The 24,046-nt window shown below is 50.2% G+C and overlaps 1 protein-coding gene across 1 annotated transcript; it reads right to left on the reverse strand.

Moving 5' to 3' along the window:
* Positions 1–8,042: 8,042 nt before the first annotated feature.
* CALCOCO1 (calcium binding and coiled-coil domain 1) lies at positions 8,043–23,223 on the reverse strand. The gene is made up of 15 exons (XM_082666013.1): positions 23,155–23,223; positions 20,771–20,950; positions 20,331–20,433; positions 19,406–19,596; positions 17,684–17,842; positions 17,132–17,280; positions 15,377–15,467; positions 13,308–13,463; positions 12,851–13,105; positions 12,265–12,390; positions 11,682–11,777; positions 11,205–11,313; positions 10,777–10,979; positions 10,061–10,167; positions 8,043–9,113 (listed from the first exon to the last, which is right to left on the reverse strand). The coding sequence occupies exons 2-15, from the start codon at positions 20,924–20,926 to the stop codon at positions 8,936–8,938; spliced, it is 2,079 nt and encodes a 692-aa protein (XP_082522139.1). The 5' UTR covers positions 20,927–20,950; positions 23,155–23,223; the 3' UTR covers positions 8,043–8,935.
* Between the last annotated feature and the right edge of the window lie 823 nt (positions 23,224–24,046).

Raw genomic sequence — 24,046 nt, forward strand, 5'->3', positions numbered from 1 at the left:
AGGGAGACCAAGACAGAGGTAGAAGGACCTCGAGAATAACAGATACCCCAAATCAACATGATGAGAGGGACTAAAGCAGAGATGGACCCGAAGAAAATTATAGAGATGCTGATAAAAGAGGGGGAAAATGTAAGAAGGATGGGGTGAAAAGGAAAAGAAAAGCAGACAGGAAAACAGTCGGATAAGTCCTGAGAGTAGGGATGTGCAGGGCTTTCCAGGGGGACAGGAATTGCTGGTAATATGTAGAGGGTGGGGTAGAGTTCTAGGGACTCCCAGAAATTCTGATACAGAAGAGGCCAGAAGATCTTGCAGTTCTCCTCACACCTGTGCTCCCATTCATCCATTTTAGCCTTTTCCATGTTCACACCCTCCTGAAATTTTAGAGGTTATTACAAAAATGTCCTCCTTAAGAATGATCCATGATCTAGTGTGGAAGGATCTTGTCCCATTTTCCATGAAATGAATGGGAAAACTGAGGTCTGGGATTTGGGAGGGATTTTAACATTAGAGCTACATTTTTTTTGTTTTAAGATTTTTTTGATGTGGACCATTTTTTTTTAATCTTTATTTAATTTGTTACAATATTGCTTCTGTTTTATGTTTTGTTTTTTTGGCCATGAGGCATGTGGGATCTTAGCTCCCCAAACAGGGATCAAACCTGCACCCCCTGAAATGGAAGGCGAAGTCTTAACCACTGGACTGCCAGGGAAGTCCCTAGAGCTACACTTTGTTGCACATGAATTAACTTGCAAGGTTGTTGGCTCTCTGTCATGGCATCTTGATTGGCGCATATCACATTTACCTTATGTTATAGTAATTTCTCTGTATATCCTTTGTGCTAATATATAAATAGGCTCTTTAATAGCAAGATCTGTGTCTGCCCTTCTTTGTGGCACCCATAGTGCCTTGTTCTTGTTTATTAAGTGAACCAATTAATGGCCACTAGAGATGTATAAGCAGAGGTTGGATGAATATCAACTAGGGGTGGAGTCCAGGGAATTGCTGCACTGAATGAGAAGTTGGAGATATATCTCTAAGCACCTTTTTGGTTTTGAGGTTCTATCAGGCCATGTATAAGAACCTGACTTTGCTGTTTTCTTTTCCCAGTTCTCCAGATATGCAGGGGTAAGACAGACACAAAGTGGGAAACCCCAAATTCCAAAGTAACTACTGTGGGTGGAGCTCTGTACAAGGCATTTTACACATCTGATCTCATATAATCATCACATTAACTGTTCCGGGTAGGCGTTATCCACATTTTGCAGATGAGGACTCAGAGAGGTGAGGTGTTTTGCTCCAGGTCACATGGTTAGGAACTACGACAAATTAAGTCTAGAGGTCCCTAAAGCCTGGTGATTGCCACAACACCGTGTTTCTACCAGTTTGAGAGATTTCCAAGGTTTCAGAAAGGCAAAGCAGGAGTTGAGAAATGGGGAAAACAGGGAGAAGGCATGGCTTCTAAATTTAGGGTTGGGAGGGAGATTCGGAACTCTAAGCTGGGAAAAAAAGTACACTTTTATGAGAGTTAGAACAGGACGTTTCTGCTCTTACCCGATTATCAACAGACCTGGAGAAAGAGGGACAGGGACAGAGATACCCAGAGGTCGGGTATCGAGCACTGGAATCTCTTGCCATAGGTTCTGGCGTTGGGAGCTTGAGACATCCGGGTGCCTATAGAATGCAGTCTTGGGAATTCCAGGCATTTCTCTTTCTGCTAGGACGGTTGTTGGGAGTCTAGGGATGTCCAGGTTGTGGGTGTCCTATTCAGTGTTAGTGCTGTGCAGTAGAAGTTCTTTTTTTTTTTAATAGAAGAATGTCTTTTTATTTATTTATTTATTTATTTTTATTTATTTATTTTGGCTGCGTCGGGTCTTTTAAATTTTTTTTTTTATTTTTATTGGGCTATAGGGGATGGGTTGGGAAATATCTCTGTAAGTTATGCCCTACTAGGGAAATGTCCATTCTCATTTTCCTGCGATAGCTTTCGGAGGTTTTCCTTTTTCTTGGAGCTGTTGCTCTTGCTGGCAGCAGCCTCTTCAGGTCCACTGCTGAGAGGCTCCTCCTTGGAAGAGAATTTCCTCTTTTTCTTGGGGACCCTCTTGTTTCCTGACTCTTCAGGGTCACTATCTGGTTCCTCTTTGGGGAAAGATTTCTTCCTTTTGGTAAGACTTCCACTGCCAGCTGTCTCTTCAAGATCACTACTAACCAGCTCCTCCTTGGGAAAAGATTTCTTCTTTTTGGGTTTGGAGGAGACGGATGGGCCTTCCATTCCATTCTCCTGAGGAGCCTCCTGGGGCTTTTGCTTTTGCTTCTTTTTGGGTATTGCACTTGTCTCCTCACATTCCTCCGGGGTCCTACTGCTGTTTTCTGAAGACGCCAGGGCAATCGCAGCCAGCCTTTTCTTTTCCTTCTTCAAGCGTTTCTTCTCCTGTTTCTCCGGCTTCCTAGTAATCTCAGCAGCTGCTTCCTCTGCCCGAACGATTGCCTCCTTCATGACATCCAGATTCTTTCGTGGAATCTCTCCAGTCTCATAGGACAGCCGCTCCTCAACTTGTTCTCGAAGCTTCTCCCCAAATACACTGGTAGGTACCTCAGAGAAGCAATCGATTCGTGAGGCAATACTGCATGTGTTTGCCAGGTATCGGGAGATGCGGCCTTTGTTCTTGGCAGCCACTCGGCCAATGAAGGTAGAGTGGAAAATGAGTCCGTATTTTGGGGTGTTACCACTTGTCTTCAGGGCTCTGGAAAGTTGGTCCCTGTGCTGGGCCCATTGAATCACTCAGACACCAGGACTGGCCAGCACTGCGTCGGGTCTTAGTTGCGGCATGCGGGATCTTTACTGTTGCAGCGCGCGGGCTTCTCTCTAGTTGTGGCGTGAGGGCCCCAGAGCTCATGGGCTCTCTAGTTGAGGCGCTCAGGCTCAGTAGTTGTGGTGCGTGGGCTTAGTTGCCTTGCAGCATGCGGGATCTTCGTTCCCTGACCAGGGATCGAACCTGCGTCCACTGCATTAGAAGGCGGGTTCTTTACCACTGGACCACCACGGAAGTCCCTGTGCAGTAGAAATTTAATATGGGTCGTATACATAAAGTCTTCTAGTAGCCACATTTTAAAAAGTAAAAAAGGGGCTTCCCTGGTGGCGCAGTGGTTGAGAGTCTGCCTGCCGATGCAGGGGACACGGGTTCGTGCCCCAGTCCGCGAAGATCCCACATGCTACGGAGCGGCTGGGCCCGTGAGCCATGGCCGCCGAGCCTGCGCATCTGGAGCCTGTGCTGTGCAACGGGAGAGGGTGAAACTAACTTTAATAATATATTTTATTTAACCCAATGTATCCAAAATATTATATCCCTTCAACATGCAATCAATATAACATTATTTTAAATTCATTTTTCTTTTTGGTGTTAAATCTGAGATTTGTTATGCAGTTTGCAGTTGACAAATCTCAATCTGTACTAGCCACATTTCTAGTGTTTAGTAGTGGGGAATTCCCTGGTGGTCCAGTGGTTAGGACTCTGCACTTCCACTGCAGAGGACATGTGTTCGATCCCTGGTCAGGGAACTAAGATCCCGAATGCCATGTGGCAAAAAAAAAAAAAAAAAAAAATCAAGTGTTCAGTAGTGGCATGTGGCTGGTGGCCACCATAGTGGAGTGCAGGCTTAGAGCGTGCCTCGAGCCTGCAGGATCTTTGATGTTAGATCCAGACATCTTGGTTCCCACCCTTGATTCTTCTGACACCTTGACATAGGAGTCCTTGTTCTTCTATGAGTATGGAGACATAGTCCCAATTCCCACGGGTCAGAAGAATTGCGTGTCTATTGCAGGGTATCTGTTGCAGGCTCTGTGAAGTCCAGCTGCACAATAACTTCCACCGGCAACACGCTCCTTAAGCGCCTCTTGCTGAGCTGCCAGTGACCTCCTGGCTGCTAAACCAGCTGTTTCCAGGGATACTTTCCCTGGCTTCTCTGCTACATCTGCCGCCGCTGGCCTTTCTCCTTGACTCATCTGTCCCCAGTTGCTTACTATCTCTCTGATCGATCCTTCTATCTTCTCCGTGATTCGGCACTCTCCATCCTTCCCTTCCATGTTGATGGTCTCCTGGGTGCTGCCCTTGGTCCTCTTACCTCTCACTCTACATGCAGGGAGACCTGGGTAATCTATCTTCACTTGTATCATCTTTATTTACCAGGATCTTAAGTCTCTATCTCCAGCTCTAAACCCTTCTGAGCTCCGGACTTAAATATCTATCCAATTGTCTACTGGAGTTCTCTCCTTTGAACGATCCCAAAGACATTGGGAATTCAACAAGACAAAACAGCACGAATCATCTTTTCCCTCAATGTATGATTTCTCCATTTGTATTATTAATTTGGTGAATGACATCACTGGTTATCTGGTCATTGAAACCAGAAACGTGGGATCAACAGGACTCCTTCTGTTCAATTCCCATATCTGATTATCAAGTCCCATTAATTCTGCATCCTGAAGAATTCTGCTTCTTTTCCTCTTGACACTACTTAAGTTCAGTGCTCACTGTTTTTTTTTTTTTTGGCTGGGGGACCTTGCCATGCGGTTTGCAGGATCTTAGTTCTCTGACCAGGGATTGAACCCGGGCCAGGGAAAGTGCCAAGTCCTAACCATTGGACTGCCAGAGAATTCCCTAGTTCAGGGCTCACTTTCCTGGCCTGGGTTATTACAGTGGGTTCCTAACTGGTTTCTTTGGACTTTCATGGTCCGGCAATAGCGTGTAAGCTCCTTGAGGGCAGGCATTCCTATCTGTTCATGCAGATTCCCAGTGCCTAAGACAGCACCTGGCACACAGTGGGCATTCAGTGAGTATTTGTTGAGGAAATGTATGAGTAGAGGTCTGTTATCCGTCGTTCCAGCCTCACTTCCCACATCGCGTCCAATCCTCATTCGGCAGCCCTGAGTGTTGAGATTTCTGAGTGAATTAGGTCTTTGCCGTCTTGTCCCGTCTGCCTGCACACTCTGGGCTCCCGTGTACACACTGTTGAAGACTCAGCCCCCATATCATCACCCACAGGAAGCTTTGTCTTCCGAGTCTTGGTTAATTAAGTACCTGTTCTCTGTGGTCCCACAGCATACTGTGCATATCTCTAAAGGAGCACTTACCTTGTTTTCTTCTATTTGTTAGTTTATGTTGACTGTGAGCTCTTTGAGGGCAGGGCTTTTGACTGTTCCATCTCTAGTCCCAGCAATTGACCCATAAAGAACACTCCATAAAGTTTTTTTGAATGAACGCATGAAATGTCTTTTTTTCCTGTAAAGATTTTATTTTTTAATTTTTTAAAATGTAGAGTATTTTGCCATTCTTTTTCTTTTTTTAAATTAGTTTTTATTGGAGTATGGTTGCTTGCATGGAATCTCTGTATCCTAACTGACGTCACATCTTGTTCTTTCAGGCCACACGGGGCACTTCAAAGGTACTGGTAATGTTTTTAAAGCTGGTTAGTAAGTCCAATAATGTGCACTTTATTATTCCTTATCCCTTGTGTATGGACATATATATCTTCTTTTGTATGTATGGAGTATTTTATTAAAATAACTTAAAAAATTACTTTTGGAGGACTGGTCCTATGAGCCAGTTTCTGTACTGGACTTCAGGGACAAGAGATGTACAAACACAGAACCTACCCTCAAGCTGTTTATAGTCGAGAGAGAAGAAAAACTTGTGATCATGATATAGTGAGTTTTTACAAAGTGCTATGTGTAGTATCACAGAGGATAATGGAGGAAATCACGAAAGGCTTCACGGAGGAGCTATCTTTTGAGCTGAGGCGAAAGCATGTGTTCAGAGGCATGCAAGAGCAGTGCCTATTTCTGTGGAGCGGTTGTGTAAAACTGGACTCCAGGGTTCCTTAGGGTAGGATGGGGAATGGAAAGGCAAGTTGGTGAAGACCCTGATGGGCACACTGAACGATCTGCACATCGCATTCCTGTAGGTAATAGGCAGCCATTGTGGTTCTGTAAGTGGGGAGTGATGTTTGGATTCATTCATCTCTCACCAAATACTGACACCTGAGTTCCTATCTGCTGCTACTTGGTCTAAGCCCATTCAGGTCCATCACTTTCTGCAAGAATACTGGGAAGCAGAGGGAGAGAGACAATCCCTTACAGGAGGGATACAGTAGGAAGGCTGAGTTGCCAAATACCGCATGGTGAGTAGGAGAAAGAACTCCAGTTGGAACCCAGCTGTCTTCCCTCCCTGCCCATGCAGTCAGTTACTCTCCCCTGAGCTCCCTGTGTTGGGGCCATGCACTGGACCCTGGGGTAGACAAATCGTAAGTGACGAAGAGAAATGTCTCTACATTTCTGGGGAACTCCTAGTCTGAAGGTGCCGACTGCACACTTGACGACATATGAAGGGCAGAGAAAGGAGGGACTGGAAACTCTAGATACCCAGGTTAAGGGGTCCAATGAGGGACTGGGGGACTTCGTGGAGGAGGGGAGTAGGGAACAAGTTTGGGAAAGTGAGGCAGAACTGGGCTGGGGGGAAAGGAAATAGGTGAAAATGACCCATGCCGTTTTGGAGGTGGGAAAGAACAAAACTTGTGCTGCAGTCGTCGTAAGTGCTTTTAGTCTGGCAGTGTCTGTGTCAATGGCCTTGTGCAGCTACCCATGTGGCTCCTGCCGGTGTGTGTGTGCGGCTTTGCAGGGGCTGTGGGATGGCAGTAAAGGCCCTGGGTCCCTTTTTCTGTCGCCCTTCCTCCTCTTCTGCACTGGGGGGGGCACCCTTCTGGAAGCAGGATGTCTGGGTTCCAGGTTCTTCCCTCCCCAACCTCCCCCAGACATAAATCACAAGCGATTTCATTAAATGCACCTCCTGCTGGGGATGTTGGCTCATAATTCCTCTCTGATTAACCCCCACAACCCCGGCAAGTTTACAGGCCAAGAGAGGGAGGGGATAAGGGGGAGGGAAGAAGGAGGGATGGGGGAATCCCAGGCCGGTGATGGATGCCTCTGTCAGCCCGGCTCGTATTTATTAATAGTCTTAATACGGGAAGCAATAAAGGAAGAGAGGGATTCTATTAATTAAATCATTGTTATAATTAACTTTCATTAAAGTAGGATCAATAAAGAGGAGTTGAGATGGAGAGAGGAGAGATCCATTATCTCTAATTTCCTTGGAAGGGATTCAGGGAACGAGATGGGGTTGCTAGGAGACAGCAACGTGAGGGAAGAAGGAAGGATGTAAGATGTCACCCAGGTGGGGTTGGAAGGGGGGTGGGCAGGAGGGTTTCAGGTGGATGGAGAGAGGGGATGGTGGGGGTGGCCCACCCACAGGCCCTGAAGGGAATGGGGGTGGCTGATAAGAGAGCTATTGGGATGGAAACCAGGGGGCTGTAGGCACGGTTAATGCCAGGCATTGCTGAGCACGTGGGTCCTTAATACATGCTTTGTGATGCTGTGTGTGTGTGTCTGCCTAGCCTGTGAAGCTGGTTAGAGTGGATGAATGTGTTTTTGTGATTGTGGAGTCTGTGTGTGCATATGGGTGTGTGAGGATGGCAACAGAGGGAGAGAGGGAGGCAGGGCTGGGAGGAATTCAAATAATCTCTAGAGGTAGGAGGTTTAGGATATTTTTTACGAAGCGGATACTCAAAGGTGTGCACTCTTCACAGGAGTGATGCCTGTCCTTTGGCTCAAAGTACAGTGAAGGCTGCTTTGGGGAGTGAAGGTCTCAGCGGCGGAAACCTCCCCCCACTCCCACGGCACTCACCTTGGCCCATCCGAAGTCCCTCACTGCCCCACCCCTGGGACTAAACCCTTCCCTCCCCCTCAGTTTGCTCCCTCCTGCACTGCAGTGTTCCCCAAGCCAGACCCCGCCTGAGACAAAGTTTCCTCCCTCCTCTCTTCCCACTGGTGGCCAGCACACCAGGGAGGGGCAAGATGGGAAAATACCAACAGCCTCCTCCCCAAGGCAGCGGGGGTGGGGTGAAGGGGTCCCTTCCTCCCTCCCTCTTTCCTCCACTAAGGTCTAAGCGCCAGAGGTCTTGACCTTCTCTGATCCAGCCACACCTCATGATAAGAACACATTTTATTAGAATAGTTATACATATCATATAAATATATTTGTCCAGCTACAGGTAGGGAGAGGGATATGGCAGGGGGGAAGCTCTTATTGCTGAGGGGGGACCTGGAGAGGAAGGGAGGGCTGGCAAGTGGGGACACCTGGGACCATTTGTTCTCCCATCCCTCACAGAAGGCACAAACGCATCATTTCTTTCCATGTGAGGACCCTGGGGGGTGGTGGTAGGGAGGGACAGGAGATAGAGTACAGAAAACCTCAAAAATACAAAAGAAACATCCAAACTTAATATCTAATGGTATAGAAAAGGCTGGCCTGGGGTATGGAAGGCAGTGGGGCAAAAGAAGGAGGAACCAGGGAAGTTCAGAACTGGTAGAGACCTAAAGAGGTCATGATGTCAATCCAGGTCCCAGGGAAAACTCAGGTAAACAAACACACACCCCAAACAAGAGAGGGTGGGGTGCCCCAGGAATTGGCTTCGGGGCACCAGAGAGTGTGAGTGTGTGAGTGTGTGTGTGTGTGTGTGGTGGTGGTGGTGGTGGTGGTGGTGTAGTGGCTGGTGTGAGTGACACAAGCAACCAGCGCCAGGAGGGGGTAATGATTCCCCCTGGAGACGGCCTCCTCCATCCAGGTTCCTCCAAACCACTTTCAGGGAGTAAATTCAGCCACTGCTTCCAAGAAGGAACCCCTGCCTGGACAGAAGAGCCAAGTAGCAGAGGATGAAGCTGGAGAGCTTGGGATGAAATCACACAGGAGCAGGTCTCAGGCAACAGAATATCATGGAGCTGAGTGTGTTGGAAAAGAGGCATGAAACCTAAGTGTACGTCTATGCATGAGTGTGTGCATGTGTGTAAGTGTGTATTCGTGTGTGTACTGGGGGTGCGGGGGTGGGATCATTCAAAGGTGAAGGGGTCCTGGGTGCTGAAAAAGAAGTGTCCATCCACGTGGTCCTCCAGGGCATCCTTATCACTCTCGGCTGGGAAGCGTTCCTTACAAATGGGACACTCCTTCCATGGGGGGGTGGTAGGGCCCCCAGTGCTGGCCTCTGACAAGGGACCCGCCGCAAAGCCACTAAAGAGAGACAGGAGAAAGGAGAAGGTCGGTGCGCTCCACTGCCTTCCTGGCTTTTGGACCTCTGGGAGAGGGACCCACACATGTGGGCTCCCAGATGACCCTGTTCCTAATGCAGCGCCCTGGCAGTTCCCTCTGCTAGCCTCTCATAGTATCCCTCTCCCCACAATACTGGAAGGCTTAGTTTCCCAGCTCCCCACGCCCTCTTTTCTTTAGTCCCTGCTGGTTTCTCTAGTACAGAGCCCATCCCCCAACCTCCTGCTCTCCTCCCTCCATCTCCGTCTGCTGCCTAATGAGGCTGAAAATGAGTGTGACATCGTCCTTCATCTTCCTGCTCCAGCCTGGAAGGATGACAGCATCACCCGCTCCCTGCCCTGAGTCCATCTCACATCCAGGCAAAGCTGGGGGCTGGATGATAAGATCTCTCTTCCCCCCTGCCTCCCCCTCTTGAACTGTGGAAGAAAAGGGAAGGTAGCGGGCAATCTGATACTTGAATTCCCCACCCAAAGCGTCCCCCAGGGAAGTCAGGGAAGAGGGATAGCATCTAAGGGACGACCAGATGGATGCTGGACCCCAGTCTTCTTTCTGTTCCTGTCCCAAGGGGCCTTGGTCTCCTCTTTTCAATCCCTGACAGAGCCTAGGTACTTACCTGGTGGTTGGGGAAGGGGTAGGGGCAGGAGAGAGGGGATGCAGGGCAATTTGGGCTCCACGGAAGATGGTGCTGCTAGAACAACACAGAAGCCAGTTAAAGGCAGGGCCTCTGAGTGCGCAGGTGCATTGATAGGTGCCGGTGATTTGGAGTGGTGGGTCATTTTGTGTGTCAGTACAACTGTATCTCTTTTTCTTGGTTGGGGCCAACAAGAGGGAGGTTGGGGGAAGGGCATGAGGCATGCCCTATCCATGGGCATCCTCCCACCTCCCTCCTGTCCTCCCCCTTTGGCCCTCACCTGGCCATGTCATAGAAGGCATTGCCCAGTTCCGGAAGTAGCAGGTTGGCCTCCTCACCACCACTCTGCACAGCTGCCATCAGGACTGACTTCTCATCTTCAGCCTCCTGGGCACCAAAGGGATAGGGGTGAGTTTTGGGGTAGTGTCCCCAGATGGGGGAGCAGCACACTGGGACAGGTAAGGGAAGTCTAGGCCGGGACTGTTAACAGAATTGTAGTAAGAGTGGAGCAGGAGAAGTTTTTTTTGTTGTTGTTTGTTTGTTTGTTTGTTGCGGTACGCGGGTCTCTCACTGTTGTGGCCTCTCCCGTTGCGGAGCACAGGCTCCGGACGGGCAGGCTCAGCGGCCATGGCTCACGGGCCCAGCCGCTCCGCGGCATGTGGGATCTTCCCGGACCGGGGCACGAACCCGTGTCCCCTGCATCGGCAGGCGGACTCTCAACCACTGCGCCACCAGGGAAGCCCAGGAGAAGTGTTTTGATGAGAGCTGGTGCACAGGAAGAGAACGGGTGTGGGGAGGAGCTGCTGGCAGCACAGAGGCTACTGGGTCAGACTGGTGTCCACTTGGTGGCCCTGAAGAGAGCCTGTGCCTGCCTGCTCTCCCCCAAGAGAAAAGAGAGCCCTGTATGGCTAAGACTCCCTGCTCTGGAGGCTGGGCCACTTGGGGTTGGTTCTACCTCTTGTCCCTGCCCCTGCCCCATCTCCCCTCCGTGCTCACAGAGTCAGAGCTACTGTCCTCAGCTGGTCCTGAGAGGTGGGGAGCGATGGGAGCCGGCTGGCTGATGACAACTAGGGGAGAAGCCTCTCGTGGCCCTGCGGCAGGGGAGGAGCCCAGGTCTCCACGCTCACACAGACCGTAGGGCGGGAGCCTCATGTCTTCTGGAGACTCATCCTCTGAGTCTGTCAGAGCCACTGGGCAGCCTGCAGGTGAGGGAGTGGGCGGAGAAGAAACATTGTTAGAGGGTCGGATCAGCTCTGGCTTCTCTGGATGAGGGATACAGTTAAGCTAATCAGGGGCCAGGGTCTGGGAAGGAAAAAGGCAAAACATAGAGGGCAGAGGCAGCTCCCAGAGGGGTCATGTGGAGCTTTCCCAACACAGGGAGGGAGAGCGGGGAAGAGGTGTCCCAGGACGGGGGGTGTACAGACGCAGCCCCGCAGCGGCCTCCTCGTCCTCTGTGGCAGGGTCCTCATTCCACTTCTCGTCTGCCACCTTCTCCAGGCGGGCCTCCAGCTTTCTCATGTACTCTAGCAGTTCCTGGAGGTGGGGAGGAAAGACATGTGAGAGGCTGGGAAGATGCGAACCATGCAGCCCTGCACAGCCTTCCCTTGCATCCAGGATGAACTCTGAGCGCTTCAGGATTAGACGATTTTGCCAAAGGGGGGGGCAGTTTAAGGCAGATCCTCCCCCCACAGCCCCCAGCCCTCTTTCACCCCTTCTTCCCCCAGCAACCCTCCCCTGTCCTGCCAAGGCAGCTAATAAGGGGAGCCATGGTCCCATTTTTAGCCTCGGGGCCCTCTTCACAGATGCCAGTTTCTAAGCCAAGAGGTGACGAGAAGATACCAAGTTTCCAGCCCTCAAGTCCCGCGCTGGGGCCTCCAGGGGGCTGGGTTATGGCTTCTCACCTGCTTCTCCTCCTGGAGCTGCTCCTTTTCCTTCTGGAGCACACGCAGGGCTGACCGCAGCTCCACCAGCTCCCGCCTACTCTCTGACAACTGCACCTGAGCAGAAAGGGCCAGAGGGAATCTGGAGCCTAGAAGGTACCTCCCAGAACCTGGGCTCTGACCTGGATGCAACAATCTAGAACCACGACTCTCCGTGCCTTCGCTCCTCTCTTGCCCTGACACACAGGAGGCCCCGACACTCTGCTTCCACGAGTCCCTTGTCTTGGCTGCAGGAGACTCACCTGAGTCCTAGTCTCTGTCTCCCAAGTGGGGACCAGAGGATGACTGCCTCTGGGCTGGGGTGCAGAGGGCTCGGTCATAGCAGGGGGCACTCTAGAATTCTCCTAAGTCATCCCTACTGGGCCCAGAATGTGTGCCGAGAGCAGAAAGGGACATGGCATGCTTCGAACCAACGAGGGCTGGGGGGCGTGCAAGTGGGAAGTGAGTGCCTAGAACTTCTGAGCCCACAGCCAAGACAGAGGGAAGGGGCACTGATGCCTCAGGAGTCCCGGGCCCGGGACTCTTGGGTGGCCGGGCGCCTCACCAGGCTAGAGTCTTTTTCCTGGGCCAGTTCAGTCTTGAACACTTGGTTCTGGGTCTTCTCCTCCTGTACTGCCTTTTCCAGTCGAAGTATCTCTGCACTCAGCTTTAGGATCTTGTCCTTCTCGGCCTGGGAGACGCCGAAAAGGAAAACGGGAGGGTAAAGGAAATGGGATGCCACTGGCAACAGCACCATTCCTCACTGTGTCTCTTCTTTATTTAACTGAGTATTTTGGAGTGATTTCCCCTTCTTGCTTTCCTCATCCCCTGTATCCCCAAATGGAGGAAGGTCCCTGACAGCGTGGCGCCTTGCTGATCAGGGATGGGTATCACGGCAGGGCCGCCGCCTAGGACGGTAAATGTTTCTGAATCAAGATGGTAACCAAGACAGGTGCTACGGAGATCAGGATCTAGACACTCTGCTCAGGGAGGGGCCACACCTGGACAGCGACTGTACCTCCCTCACAGCCCCTCCCCACCCATAAGTCCTCTAAGGTTCTCACCCCCGTCTCTCTCCTCCCAGGGGATCTGACCACACAGAGGTGCGGGCAGTAGCAGCCAGGAGCCTGCAGGTCCCCCCATCCCTCTACCTCCACACTCTGCAGCAGCCCCGCCCGCTCCTTGCTCCACTGGCTTTTTTCCTCCTTCAAGTGCAGACTGAGCTCAGCCAGCCTGCCGTTGACTCCAGCCACTTCCAGGCGGCTGCGGTGCAGCTCGGCTATGGTGCGGTCCCTGGCTCCCGCTGCGCTGGCCAGCTCCTCCCCAAGAAGGGCGGCTTTCTGCTGGCTCGAGGCTGCAAGCTCCTGGGCCCCTCGAAGCTGATCCTTCAGGGGCTCCAGCTCAGCCTCAGGAGAAAGGAGGAGATGGAATCAGGGCTCCCAGGGAGTCATTTGTGAGCCCGGAAGGTAACTAGGCTCCCTCCACTCCCCCACCGCATCAGGACTCAGGATTGGGTTGTTTAATCTTGAGCCATGTCTTTCTCCCGTACTTGTTTACAACCAGCCCTGGAACATTTTCCACTCCCTGTTGCCTAGGGGCTTCACTCACCACCCGCTGCTGGGCCTGGCCGAGGGTGTCCTTCATCTGGGCCATCTTGTCCTTCAGTCGCTGGGCCTGAGCACTCTGCTCCTCCTGCCGGCCCCTGGCCTCCTGCAGCTCCAAATTCAAGCGACAGTTCTCCTGCTGTGCCACCTGGAGCTCAGCCTGATGGCAGTAGAGAGCAGGTAAGGAAAGGGGACACATATTTGGGGTGGCCATGGAGGTGGGGCTCTGTGATGAGAGAAGCCAAGGTTCCACTCCTCAGATTGAACACAAACTCAAGCATTTAACCCTGGCCAGCCCTTCCTGGGTTCTCAGTGCAAAGCGTCTCAATCCTGAGCAACCCGTCTCCAGTGGCACGGCCTGGGGTCTTCCCCTGCCCCATGTCTGCTTCCCCGCTCTTCCTTTTCGATCAAAACTCAATCTGGATGTCCTGCAGGCCTCTCACACTCGGCGTATTCTACCTCCCACTCCACCCCCGTCCTTGCCACTCTTGTTTCTGTCCATGGCACTAACTACTTCTCAAGTCACTTGGGCTGGATACCTCAGTGCCACGCGTGGTTCTGTTCTCTCCCTAGTGGCCCACAGGATGGACGCTTCTCCATCCTCCATCTTGTTCACAGCCATTTTCTCTTTTCTACTGTTACCACGACCACATTAGCTCAGGCTCTGGTCATTTCTTGCTTGGACTACTGAATAATCTCACAACTAGCTCATTTTCCACAAGGCAATCAGATTAATAATCTTTTTTTCTTTTTTCCCCCCAGCCATGCCACGTGGCTTGTGCAATCTTAGTTCCCCGACCAGGGACTGAACCCAGGCCCTCAGCAGTGAAAGTGTAGAGTCCTAACCACTGGACTGCACTGGACCGGAATTCCCAGATTAATCTTCTTTAAGAACATTCTTTAAGTATGTGTCCCCCACTTGAAAATCATCAATGCCTCTCACTGCTTACAGAATAAAGACTAAACTCAAGAACCTCTATAATCTGACCTAGGCCTTACCTCAAACTCTTTACCCACGCATTCAGCTGCTCTGAGTGTTCTGGACTCTAAGCCTTTGCTCATGTATTTTTGGGTTCTTTTTTAGAATTTATTTATTTTTTATTTATGTATTTACTTATGTGTTTATTTATTTATTTATGGCTGCATTGGGTCTTCGTTGCTGCGTGTGGGCTTTCTCTACTTGCAGTGAGCGGGGGCTATTCTTCGTTGTGGCGCGCGGGCTTCTCATTGCGGTGGCTTCTCTCGTTGCAGAGCACGGGCTCTAGGCGCTCGGGCTTCAGTAGCTGTGGCACGAGGGCTCAGTAGTTGTGGCTTGCGGGCTCTAGAGCGCAGGCTCAGTAGTTGTGGCACACGGGCTGAGGTGCTCCGCGGCACGTGGGATCCTCCCAGACCAGGTCTCAAACCTGTGTCCTCTGCATTGGCAGGCGGATTCTTAACCACTGCGCCACCAGGGAAGGCCCTCATGTGTTCCTCTCTTCCTAGAATGGCCTCCCTCTCATCTCTGTCCACTCAAATTCTACCTACTCTTCACTGCTGAGCAAATGGTTTTCAGATCATCTCCCATAGAAGCCTAGGGTTCTGATGAAGCCATTTAGAAGCTGAAATATTTGATTTCAACTTCTTCCAAATTATGAAAAATTATGTTGAAAAACAATGCACAAACTCACAAGTTAGCACACTGGAGATCATCAAGCACTGATATGTGCTTCCAGGTTAATTCATTTTTGTGCAAAGCTCAGAATAAAGTTTCAATTGTATTTTCTATTGACGTGGAGAGCAAACTGAGATCGCAAGGTAGAAGCTTAAAAGTTATCATTTGCACCTGCTTGTGTGTGAGACTCAAGGTGTTCTCAATACTGTACAACCATGACACAATACAGAAACATATTAGCTGCTGAGGCTGACAAGACGGTCATCCATAACCTCCAATTTCCAAGTCTGGTATCCATCAAAATTATCTGATTGCTTTCATTGCTTTATAAGTAAATGTTATACATTTGAATTTATAAAAGTAAATTTATAGTAAAGCACTGGATGGATAATTGAGAAAGCAAACCAACTCTGAGCCCTTACCTCGCTTTGCTCCTTGTCTGCCTGCACTTCCTTCAGCTGCCCGAGGAGCTTCTCTTGTTCCCGAGTCAGGGCCTTCACCGTGTCTCTAACCCTGTGAGGGGTGGATGCAATGTCAGAAGGCCAACTGGTCACCAGAGAAGGAACAAAGACTCAGACTCCTGTCTTGAGCCCTTCTGCTGGGGCTCCTCTAGCCCAGACCTCTACTTCTCTCTGGGATGCCCAAATCCCCAAACCAAGACGATCCAGTTCTAAGCCCCAAGTACCCAAGATTCCTAGTTTTAGAGCAGAATATAGAAATAAACAGTTGTTCTTTTCTCCTTATGTATCACTTTAAGGGATGTTCTGCTAATGGCTTCCCAGTTGTTTGCAATAAATCAAGAGACCGGAATTCAGTCTTTTCTAGGCAAGGGGCAGTCATTATTGACGATAAACTTTTGATCTAGGTCAGAAGTCGGCAGATGTTATCTGTAAAGGGCCTGACAGTAAATATTTTAGGCTCTGCAGGCCATGTGGACTTCTGGGGCAACCTCTCAACGCTGCCACTGGAGTGTGGAAGCAGCCATGGACAATATGTAAATGAATGAGTATGGCCGTTCCAGTAAAACTTTATTTATGAACACTGGAATCTGAATTTCATATGATTTTCACATGTCACAAAATATTACTCTTCTTTTGTTTTTCAACCATTAAAAATTGTCAAAACCATTCTTCCCTTGTGGGCTGTACAAAACCACGTGCGTGGCAGGCTGGATTTGGCATGTGGGTCATAGTTTGCTGAACCCTGGTCTACACAGTCCCTGATCTTTTCCAGATGCTCGGTTTGATCCCAATTTTTCTATTCCATGATTTAGAACCTAGACATTTAGTATCTCCCTAGGGCAAGACTAACATATCCTGGACTGAAGAAGCCTTAGTGATCAACTCACTTTTTACTCTGGGTCTTGGATAGCATGCCTCTTTCCTTTAAAGAGTTTTTCTGAAAATATCAAATCTACCACTACTGAATGAAAGAAACTTAATTATGTCATTTGATGAAAGAAGTGTTTCTCCTGGTGAAAATCTGAAGGACAGGCATGGGAGGTGGTCAATATTCGTGCCATTTGGTAGAAAGAATAGTTGTCTGGCAGAAGAAAGAAATTTATTCTATGTGGCTCCAGAGGTCTAAGCCAGGACCAAGGAATGAAAGTTACAGGAGGGTAAATACAACACAAGAGATACAAAAATGACAGCTGTCTGATATTGAAAGAGGCTGCCTTCTTTCCTCACATACCCTCTTAAATACTTTACATTCCTCCCAATGCTAAGATTCTATGATTTGTACCTTTTTTTCAGGGCAGAGATCCTAACATTTCTGGACCACTGGTTCTAACATTTCCTAATAGTGAGAACAGAGTCTAATCTTATGCTTTGCTGGGGTAAAATCTGAAATCCATCCTCTCTTATCTTGCCTGGACCGTCCTATCCATTCTCTTCCTCCAAATCCTCCACTCCTAGCTCTTGCTTTGCCTTTGCTGCACAATAAATGGTAATGATGATTATTTCCGAAGGTGAGGAATACAGAATAGGTTAGGAAAGATGGAAGCGAGCTTGGCAGAAAAATTACCCCCAATAATTGGAATACCCTGAGTGAGGTTGAGAAGGGAAAGAGAAACCATGTGAGATGGAGAGCAGGTCTTGCCTACCTGACACGGGAGGCTGGGGTTCAAGGGTCACAGGAAGCAAAGGGAAGTAATGGGGGTAGAGGGGTCCCCTCACCTGTCCAGCTCCACCTCTTTCGTCAGCACCTTCTCACTGATAGTCTGGATGTCATCTTCCAGCTCCAGGATGCGGGCCACGTGGTCTCCCTGTTGCCGGCTCAGGATGTCCCTCTCTTCTGTGAGCTCCCCGTGGGACCGGGAAAGCCCCTGGAATTAAGGTTCCCCAAGAAGAAGAGGGAAGCTGAGATGCATCTCTCAAAGAGTGCAGTAAAGGCTTAGGAGAACTCCTAAGTTTGACTATCCACCCTTCTACCCGGTCACCTTCCTTGAAGAAGAAACTGTAAGGGAACATCCCCTTCCCGGTGAAGACAGCCACCTCCACCCTAACTCAGCACTCCTGTGTTCAGAGAACTGAGTCTCACTACAAATTTGGGACGTGTTTCCCATCATATCCAGTTTAACACTACTTGTGACCGCCTAAACCTATATCTTAGATGCCAGCACCATCTTAACAGCCCACTAACGTCTCCCCTTTACTGTCTTCACTGGGTTCAGATTTTGGACCCCAGGTGAGCAGGCAGGCCCCTCCCTCCAGCAACCCTGCTCCCACCTTGTACTGCTCCTCCAGTGCCACGTGCTCCTGCCTGGCGGACGCCAGAGCCGTCTCGAGCTCCTGTACTCGGCTCCTCAGCTCTGTCACCTGCCCCTCCAGCTGCAGCTTCAGCTGCATCAGGTCATTCCTCTCTTGCTGGCTCTCATCCAGCTGGTTCTACAGGGGACGGGATGAGAAGGGGAATCTGCCTGTGAAGCGCCCATTCCAAGGTCCCATCCCCACCACTCTGCAGATGCATGTCAGGGCTGGGAAGTTACATCAGTACAGGCTCTAAAGAGGCGAGTCAGGGGAGGCCTGGTGTGCTACTGAACCCTGCCCACCACCCATCAGACACACCAGCTCCTGGCACGCTGAACTGCCCACCCCTCTTATCTTTTCCCCGCTGAGGCCTGGTTCCTCCTTTGCCCAGCAATTGCAGGAACCCCTTGTCTGGCAGAAGTCTTTCTCAATCCACATGGACAAAGGGGATGGTTCCCCTAATTTTACCCTATCTGTTCTGGAGTCAGACAGATGTGGGTTTAAATCTCCAATACAATTTTTACTAGCTAGGTGACTTTGAACAAGTTACTTAACTTCTCTGAGTCTCTCTTCTCAACTGTAATGTGATCCCTTAGCCTGGGTTGTTTTAAGGTTTAAATGAGAACAATGAATGTAAAAACAGAACACGGGTAGGAGATCACCCACCTCTGACTTATGTAAGATATAAACATCTTCCTATTCTTGTATTGATTCCATATGTTTAGAGGGTTCCACAGGGCAGGAGTTTGTGTAAATCACAAACTACTCATTCCCACCTGCTGAGCTTTCCTCAGGCCTGTCCTCTTGTCTGGGGAATGTACTTCCTCCCCACCTAGTCCTGTCCTTCACCTTCCTCCAAGAAGTCTTCCTTGCTAACATCTGCCTCCACTCCCTAATTCTTCTCTATTTGGTCCAACAGAAAAATAATACAAGCTACATAAATAATTTAAAATTTTCTAGTAGACACTTAAGTAGTAAGCAGCAGATGGAATTCATTTATCTAACCCAGTCAATCCAAAATGTTATTTCAACATGTAATCAATGTAAACAATTACTGAGATCTTTTACATTGTGTGTGTGTGTGTGTGTGTGTGTGTTTTGGCTGTGCCACGCAGCTTGTGTGAACCCAGGTCCTCGGCAGTGAGAGTGTGGAGTCCTAACCAGTACACCGCCAGGGAGTTCCCTACATTCTTTTTTTAAATACTAAGTCTTCAAATCTGGTGTGTATTTTATCCATACAGAACACCTCAATTTAGACCACTCACATTTCAAGCGCTTAAGAGCCACATGTGGGTAGTGGCTGCACAGGCCTGGGGCCCTGCTGATCTGTTCTCACTCCTCACTTGCCGTGGAAGTGGGTCTCATCCTCCCCTTTCTTGCAGTGTTCCTTCCCTGCGTGGCCTCCCTCTACCCTTTGCATCTTCCTCTAGCGCCTAGGGAAGGCTCCTGGAGAAGGAAGCCTCAAAAAATTCTTAGGAAATCTTGAGTGATGTTGGCCTGTGGGTGGCTTGCTTTCCTACCCTATGTGTTCGTGTCTGTCTGTGTCAGATTGAGACTTTCCTGTAGGCAAGGCTTTGTATAACTCCCAGTGAGGTCTGCAGTTGAAGCTACAGCGAGGGGAGGGTGAAGTGGGAAGGGGCCCCTTGCAATGCTATCCTCCGGCACCCTCGCCCAGGAGCAGCTCTGTTGCTCTGCTCTCACCTGCAGCACAGTTGCCTTGGGAACAACCAGCAGGATGTCAGAGCCGCCGTCAGTCTCCTCCAGGGTCACCAGTTCATCCATGGGCCGTGGCTCTCGGAACTGGAAAGGGGGGCTCTGCCCACACACCCGGCCCTGGCGGTTCACGTACCGGAACTGGTAGAGCTGGGCTCCGGGTTTGGGCAGGTAGCTGGCTGTGGGAAGAAGTACAGACCCAGGACCCCAATATGATCCCAGGCCCTCAAGTGCTCAGCAGGTTCCCCCTCCCCTTGATGTGTCTTATTATCCATTGTCTTTGGCCCCAGCCCCTTGTTACCTTTTCTATAGACTGTTTTCTCTCCTCTCCACCTCCCACAGGCTATTTCTGATCTCTGGGATACTCTTCTCCCTCCTTTCTGCCTAGCCTTCTCTTTCCTCTCTTTCCCAAACCTACCCTCCTTAATAATAATAATAATAACAACAACAACAACAATGCTAGTTACCATTTTTTGAGTACCCATTACATACCAGGCACTTTGCTAACAGCTTTATCTGTATCGTTTAAAATTTTCATATTGTCCCTGTAAGCCAGGCATCCCCTTTTACTGTTAAGATAACAGACACAGAGAGGGTAAATAATTTGCCCAAGGTCAAACAGCTTGTAAGTAATTAGAGCTGAGATTTGAACCTGGGTCTTTCAAAATCTAATGACCATCTTCTTGTTAATATATGAAGCCACTTTTCCCTCTTCCCTACCCCCTAGTCCCACAAGAAGAGTTCCTCCTTTTTTGCTAAGAGGCAGGACTAGCTGCCCTTTTACAGTTCCTTTCTTGTCTGAATCCCTGATTCTTTGAAAATCCCATGATTCTGTATCTGCTGAGACCACTACCCTCTTCCAAACCTCCATCCCCTTGACTCCTCCCTCCCGGTTTTCCCTCTTCCCTTGTACCTTGGAACTGGACACTGGCATGGATGGGGGAACCATCAGTTACAATTTCAGGCACCGAAGACCACACAAACGTGTGGTAATCCCGGACACAGGCAGCCTCCACCTGTCAAAGCCCACGGTGGGAGAGGGGTATAGTGATGCAACTCCCAGCTCCGGAAGGTGGAAAAGGCTGAGGGATTGAACCAGGGGTGGGTAGGATGGTGTTGCAGTGGCAAGGATGCTGAGAGACAGGGAAAGTGGAGGGATGCTAGTGTGTCAGGAGACAGCAAGGCTAAGATGGGGAGATGGGCTTTGCTTACACACATGGCCTTGTCATCTGTGACATCGTTCTCCCTTCCTCTCTATCATCATGAGGTTAAGAATTCAGAAACCAAATCATTCCCCTTACTCCAGACAACCCATGGCCCATAAGCCTGAGCCAAAAGGGGATCCAGGGATACCTTGAAGATGCCAATCCAGTCGCTGGCACTGGGCACAGTGCCTGGGGGGAGCGTGTAGTGACACTCCACCTTGGTGTTGGGGATGTAGGTCCGGGCCACATTCAGAAAGTTGACTCCACCCCGGGATGGTGCCCGGCTTAGCGATGATTCTTCCATTCTGGCCCTGAGATGGCTGCCCTCCTATGAAATGAAGATTGAATATCCTGAAGTCTCTCCCCCTCTGCCTCTCTGCCCCCCAACTCTGTCCCCACCCACAGCCCCTGCTCCTGGAGATGAAGTCGTATCTGGTTTCCAGCCCCTGAGGGTTTAGGACCCTCTAGAGGTATCAATCTTAGTCTCTAGGGCATAGGTCTGGCCTTCTGGGTCAGTACCCATCCTGGCTCACACTGTACCCTCTGAGTCACAGACTCTTCCTAGAGGTAAGAGCTCTCTAATTTCTGCTCCCTTTTCACAGCCCCATTGACCAAGCCTCAGTCTCCCAGGCTCGGCCTCCTGTAGTCCCTCCTTTTCCATCTCTTAATAGCCTTGACCATTCCAAATTCTTCAGCCTCCATCTCCCCACCCCATCCCCTACATCTTCTGGCTCTTGAATTCAACATCCAACTGAGGCGGGGTCCCCCTCATTCTCAGCAGGCCTCCTTGCCCACTCCAGCTATACCCAGGAATGACTTAGGACACCTGAAAACAGCAACTCTCTCTGAAAGTAACGACTAAGTCTTTGGAGCTGGAATATGGCTGGGGGTACGAAGAGACCAATCTTCAAGCCCCTGAACTCTCACCCTCTCTCCCCGTCTCTCAGCTGTCTTCCGCCATGAGCAAAAAAAAAAAAAAAAAAGCCCGCACTCTCATCCAAGAAACAAAGGGAAAGGGAGGATAAAAGGAAAGATAGGTTCTGTCCCTCACTCATTCCTCCAGGAAGTCAAGAATTCTGGAGGCGGCTGCTTCAAAGGGTGGAGTGAAACACTCAGCAGGAACGTGGTGCTGCGGGGAGATGGAATGTGGGGGCCTGGAGCCAGGAAAGCCCCACCCCCGGGTAGGGACAGCCTGGAAGTAAGGGGCCCTGGGAAGGGAAATGTACACATAATGTTGAGAGAAGAAATGGTTCAAAAAGAACCTCATATTCTTCTCTTCAGGTCTTGCCAGGAGCAGGGCTAGAAACCTACTGGTTTGACGGTTCGTTAACCCATCGCTAGTATTCCCCTCCCCCCCATTTTCTCTGCTCCCCTTAGCCTCAATTCTAAGTGCCTGAACCCTTCCATCTGCTTGGATTGGTAGTTGGAGGCATGCTACAGGATGGGATTAAGACGAAGCGTTCCAAGTTAGGTGGGGAGAGTTCAATGGAAAATATGAGGCTAGGGTGAGGAAAGATAACAACAGTCAAGAGAACTCCTAAGCCCAGGGCTGTGAGATGGCCCTTGTCATCTCTCATCTCCAGCCCACTGAGCTTTGTCCTGTGTCAGTCACAGTAATGCACGTCCAATCAACCATGGCCACTAGTCATGTGCACGCCCCCAAACATCACAAACCCACACCAGGCTGAAGCCAGGTGGGTAGGGACTTTAAAAGAGGACAGAAAATCAGTAAAGAAAGGAAGGTGGGACAGCTCTACAAAAAGGAGCTACTTCTCCCTCCAAAATAGAGACTGAATTGACGACAAGAAGTTTCTCTGAATTTTCATCTCTCTGAAAAATCCCTAGTTAAAACTAGTCCATGTTTTTTTCCAAATACAATTCTTCTGGCTTTCTAAGAGGGGGTGAACTGTCCTCAAAGACATTGTCCTGGGGACCCCAACTATTCCCCACAAACAAAATTCAAAAAAGCTGGAAATATCCCCCACGCCTGAATGAGAGCTCTGGGCAACTAAGGTGTATATGTGTAGCCAGATTCAGGTGTTTGCATGGGGCGGGGAGGGGGGTGTCCCCATCCCCCCCACGCTGTAGGGCTCTAGAGTTCTTTGACACTCTACACCTTGGAAGCTTCCCCCGCGCCAAGGGATTCAGCGTGGTAAAGGCCTTTGGATTGGTGGTGGGGCGCGGGGGTTGGCGGTTTGGGGGATTAGGGGTAAGGGAAGGTTTGTGGGGTCAAGTCTTGCCCGGCCGAGAACGAGCCGACTTAAGCCTCCCTCACAACTCCCTTAGGCCTATCAAGCTTTATAGAGAAGGACTGAGAGGGAGGCGAGAACAGCCAGGGGGCAGCCCCTGATCAGGGCCCCCTTGAGACCAAGAACTCCCGAAACAGCGGGGTGGCTTCTCCAGTACGGAAAGTGTTAACACCCAAACGCTCCTGCTTCCCCCTTCTACGGTTCCCTTAGATTATCCTTTCACAGACTGGGAAGTGGGGGGATCCCCCATAAGATCGCCCCCAAATTAGGCCAAGTTTCTTACCCCACCGACGGATCAGCTGTCCCCTCACCTTTCACCAACAACAAAAACAGCACTCGGCTCCGAGAGAGGGAGGGAGAAGGGTGGGCGCGAGGGCTTCTGGGGTTTGTGGTTCCTCCGCGCGTTTTTTGCCAGTGAGATGGAGCATATATGGGACTACATGTGCCAGGAGGCTGTGCGCAAGGAGGGCGGAGTAGAGGGCGGCTGTGGTAGCGGCGTCACCGCCGCATCCTGGGAGGCGTAGTTCTCACTTCCGCGGCAGCAAACGAGGGTGTGGCCAGCAAAGGACTTCACAGCCCAAGAGTCCTTGCGAGGGGGCAGGCTATATGAGTGGCGACTGCTGATTGGTACCGTGCGTGGTTGGGGGGTGGGGAGGAGTTACGGCTCTAACGCCCCCACAGTAATACTTCTGAGAGGGCCGAACGAGTTCGGGTACGCGCTCCCGTTTACTTTTAACACCAACCTGCGAGGTAGGCAGTTTTGTTATCCACCCTTTACAGATGAAGAAACTAAAGCCCAGAACGGTTACGGAACCGGTCTAAAGTATCAAAGCTATGAGATGGTAGGTTTGCACGACTCCAAGTGCTCTCGCCACTACATCACACCTACGTACCATTTAGGGGATAGGAAACTGTATAACAGCTGTGGTAGCTGGTTCTCCTTTGCTTCAACCTCAGGGACAGCCCCTGTAAAAACTGTTGTGTGCACCGCCGACCGTTTTTTTCCAACTTGAAGGTTTCACTGCCAGGGGCCTGCCAGTACTCACAGTCCTGGCCTGGGCATCCCTGGAATGGCCTCTAGGTCCAGGAGGAGGATCCATTGGCTGACGTGGTGGTGTGGGGAGAGGGGGAAGCTGAAGTGAGAAGAATCAAGTTGAAAAGGGAACCTGGCATAA

Source organism: Grampus griseus (assembly GCF_964374135.1).
Source record: "Grampus griseus genome assembly, chromosome: 11".
Classification (NCBI taxonomy): Eukaryota; Metazoa; Chordata; class Mammalia; order Artiodactyla; family Delphinidae; genus Grampus; species Grampus griseus.